The sequence below is a fragment of the Orycteropus afer genome, unplaced genomic scaffold (assembly GCF_000298275.1).
Source record: "Orycteropus afer afer isolate SDZICR_OR568_19922 unplaced genomic scaffold, OryAfe1.0 scaffold00034, whole genome shotgun sequence".
NCBI lineage: Eukaryota > Metazoa > Chordata > Mammalia > Tubulidentata > Orycteropodidae > Orycteropus > Orycteropus afer.
In genome coordinates, this window is record NW_006921621.1 from 7040248 (window position 1) to 7043593 (window position 3346).

At 42.0% G+C, this 3346-nt stretch overlaps 1 protein-coding gene across 1 annotated transcript; it reads right to left on the reverse strand.

Annotated features, from left to right (window-relative positions):
* Positions 1 to 1812: 1812 nt before the first annotated feature.
* LOC103193162 (synaptonemal complex central element protein 1-like) lies at positions 1813 to 2645 on the reverse strand. Its single transcript, XM_007936290.1, is given in 2 exon segments — positions 1813 to 1847; positions 1850 to 2645. Coding segments are annotated over 2 exon segments (831 nt in total).
* Between the last annotated feature and the right edge of the window lie 701 nt (positions 2646 to 3346).

The window sequence follows — 3346 nt, forward strand, 5'->3', positions numbered from 1 at the left end:
AGAATAATTAATTTTCTTTTGTCCATATCTGGTGTGGTGGGTCACTCAACTACTTTGCACCACACTAAGCACATAGAACCATAGCCTTTTGTAGCTCCCATCTTCCATGTTTCCATGATTCTGATTTCTTATAAACAGTGCACAGAAGTTTTGGTAAGGCATTTGACTTCTAACCAGAAGACTGGAGGTTCAAACCCACCAGCTACTCCTTGGAAGGAAGATGGGGCAATTAAGATAGCTATTTTTGTCAATTCTCTGCTAAACAATGTGGGATTTTGTTTCTTTTTTCCCTTCATAACTCAGCAGTGTGGAATGAACATTTGCTGAACTGCTATGAACAGCCCAACAGCTCTGCCAGATGAACAACTTGGGGGATGTAGCAGCTGCTCTTGTTAGAGTAGGAATGACTTCTTTAGGAGGCCAGCTTTCTAGCTAGGGTGAGAAAATACCAGGCAGGCAAATATCAGCTCTGGGTTAAACGGTGAACTGTAAAACAAATGATAGGGATTGGAACATTTGCTACAGAATGAATGAAAAGGATAATGGTTAAGTTGATATATTCTGGAAGATTTAGATTCTCCTATGAGGAGCGCAAAAGTGTTCTGGTGGTATAGTGAGTAAGACATTTGGCTGTTAACCAGGTCAGTGCTTAAAACTCATCAGCTGCTCCATGGGAGGAAGATGACGCAATCTACTTCTGACAGATTTATAGCCTTGGAAAGCCAATGGGGGGGGGGGTGGTCACAATGAGTCACAACTGAAGTGATGGCTGTGAGTTTGATTTTTAGCTTATGAGGAGCCCAAAAGGCCTTGGTGGCACAATGGTTAAGTGCCCTGGTGTTAACTGAGAGATTGGTAGTTGGAACCCACCAGTTGCTCTGCTGGAGAAAAGACTTTGTGATCAGCTTCCATAAAGATTACAGCCTAGGAAACTCTATGGGGCATGTCTACTTTGTCCTAGACAGTCAGTGTAAGTCAGAATACAGTTCAGAACACACACAACAGCAACAATAGGAGCCCTTGTGGTGCAACTGTTAAGCACACAGTTGCTAACTGTAAGGTTGTGGTTAGAACCCACCATGTGGCTCTGTGGGAGAAAGATCTGGCAATCTGCTTTTGTAAAGATTAAAACCTAAGGAACCCTATGAGGCAGTTTTACTCTGTCATACAGGCTAAATACATATTGAAGTCAATGCATGGCACCCAACATGGCATCAGAGGAGAGAAGGAAATATGCTATATTTCTAGTTATTTTTCCCCATCTCTAAACCAGCAAGAGTGTGGTTACTCTTGATTAGCTTTCTTAAGATCCAACATTAATGTAATAGCACAAGGTCTTTCCTTAGACATTCATTTGCACAGCCCCTGGCATATTTAGCATCATCAAATAACAAGATCATATTTAAAGGTAGAACATTGATAGAATTTGCTCATATGATTTAGGTCAACTATAACTCCACAATTTTTCATATTATGTACCATTTTCAAAGAATCTGGGCCCTTACCATGATTTTTTTAAAAGGCAACTTTATAGTAACAATGTTATTCATATGTTTACAGAATCATGTTTACAGTGATTTTTATTTTTTTTAATGAAATTAGCACTTTTTTTTCCTGTGGCCCCATGGAATAAGGTCGTATGGGGAGTAGGGGGTGCAGGGGTCCATGGGGAGGTTCATAGACTTGGGTTGAGCCCTAGTTAGTGGATTGCTCCAGATCTTTCTCCTCATGGACCTTAAGGGGCTTGTTACTGGTCTGTAGGAGGTGGTGTGCCTCTCCAGGGATGGCCCCTTCTTCTTGGGCCTTGTGGGCTTAGGCAGCAACCCATACTTCACGCTTTTCTAGTCCTCCTTCAGCCTCTGGCACTTCTCGTGCCGCTGCTGGCATTTCTGCAGCTGTTGCTGCTTCTGGGCTGCAGCCTTCAGGATCTCCTCAGCCTTGCTTTTTTCCTCCTCACACAGGAAGAGACCCTCACTGATGGTCAAAGGACCCTCAGCCCCACACAGGGAATGCAGCCAATGGTTCACATCCTCCATCTTTGCCTGGATCAGCTTTTCTTCCTTGAGCAGCTGCTCCTTACTGCTGTCCAGGGTCCCTATCTCCAGTGCCAGCCGCTCTGGCCTATGGAACTCCCAGAAGTCTTTGTGCTGGCCTATCAGATCCTCCAGCTGTTGCTCAAAATCCAGCCTCAGCTGCCTCTGTTTGTTCTTCTCTTCCTCAATTTGGGAGTTCCAGGCAGAAATTTGGTCCTTGCACTCCTGCAACATGGTGTGCTTCCTCTGTGCTTCACTGTCTTTCTCCTGGTAGTGCAGATGCAGGATGCTCAGTGCCTCTTTCGTTTTGTTCAAGATCTCCTTCAGGCACACCTTCTCTCTATTCGTGGAATCCGGTTCCTTCTGCAGAGCCTCCCAGAGTGTCTGGGCCTCTCCCAGGTCCTCACTGGCTTTCTTTTTGGCTTCTTAAACTTCATTAGTACGGTTAATCAGGTCCTCAACCCGAGGTACCATGCTTCCTTTCTGTACCTTTTTCACCATTTCCATCAAGTCTTCAATTTTCTTTGAGTACTTGGCCTCCCCTCCACCCTCTTCAGATCCTTCCATGGCTCCTGCAAGCTCTGCATTTGAAGGTTCCAACCTTCCCACCATTTCCTCAAAAAACACAAAAATTGCTATAAACTTGTTGAGAATGCACTTTGTTGCTAGGCATTGCTAATTTCTATGAAAACCCTTTATGCCAGATAATCTCAACTGTGGCACTATTCACATTTGGCATGGATAATTCTTTGTTGCGGAAGATTGCCCTGTATATTGTAGGATGTTTAGCAACACCTTCCCCTGTTTGTGACAATTAAAAATATCTCTAGAAGTTGCCAAATGTTCTGTGGGATGGTAAAACCATCCTTGTTGAGGAACACAGTGATATTTTCCAAGGATGATAGATGTGTAGCACTTTGGAATGGTAGAAAGATGTGCTTCTCATTGGTAGAAAGATGTACTAACAAAACTGAATTTTGTTAGTACCGCTCTGAATTTGATGAAATTATGAAATATTTCAGAGCCTCAATTTCCTTCCTGAAATGTAAAATATAAAGTGTAAAATAAATGACATGCAAAATAGTCAATTAATAACAATTTAAAATTACCTTCACTTTTAGATTGAGCAGTGTTTATTTTAGTTAGTATTCTTACTAATTAAAATACTTCAGGGTGATTTTTGAGTGTCAAATAGTACTTTGATCATTTACAATACTCTCTATCCTCATCATTGACCCCAGTTAGATTGATAACAAGTAAATTAGAAAGTATCTGTCTACAACCATACCAAAACAAGAAAAGAAAAAAAAAAA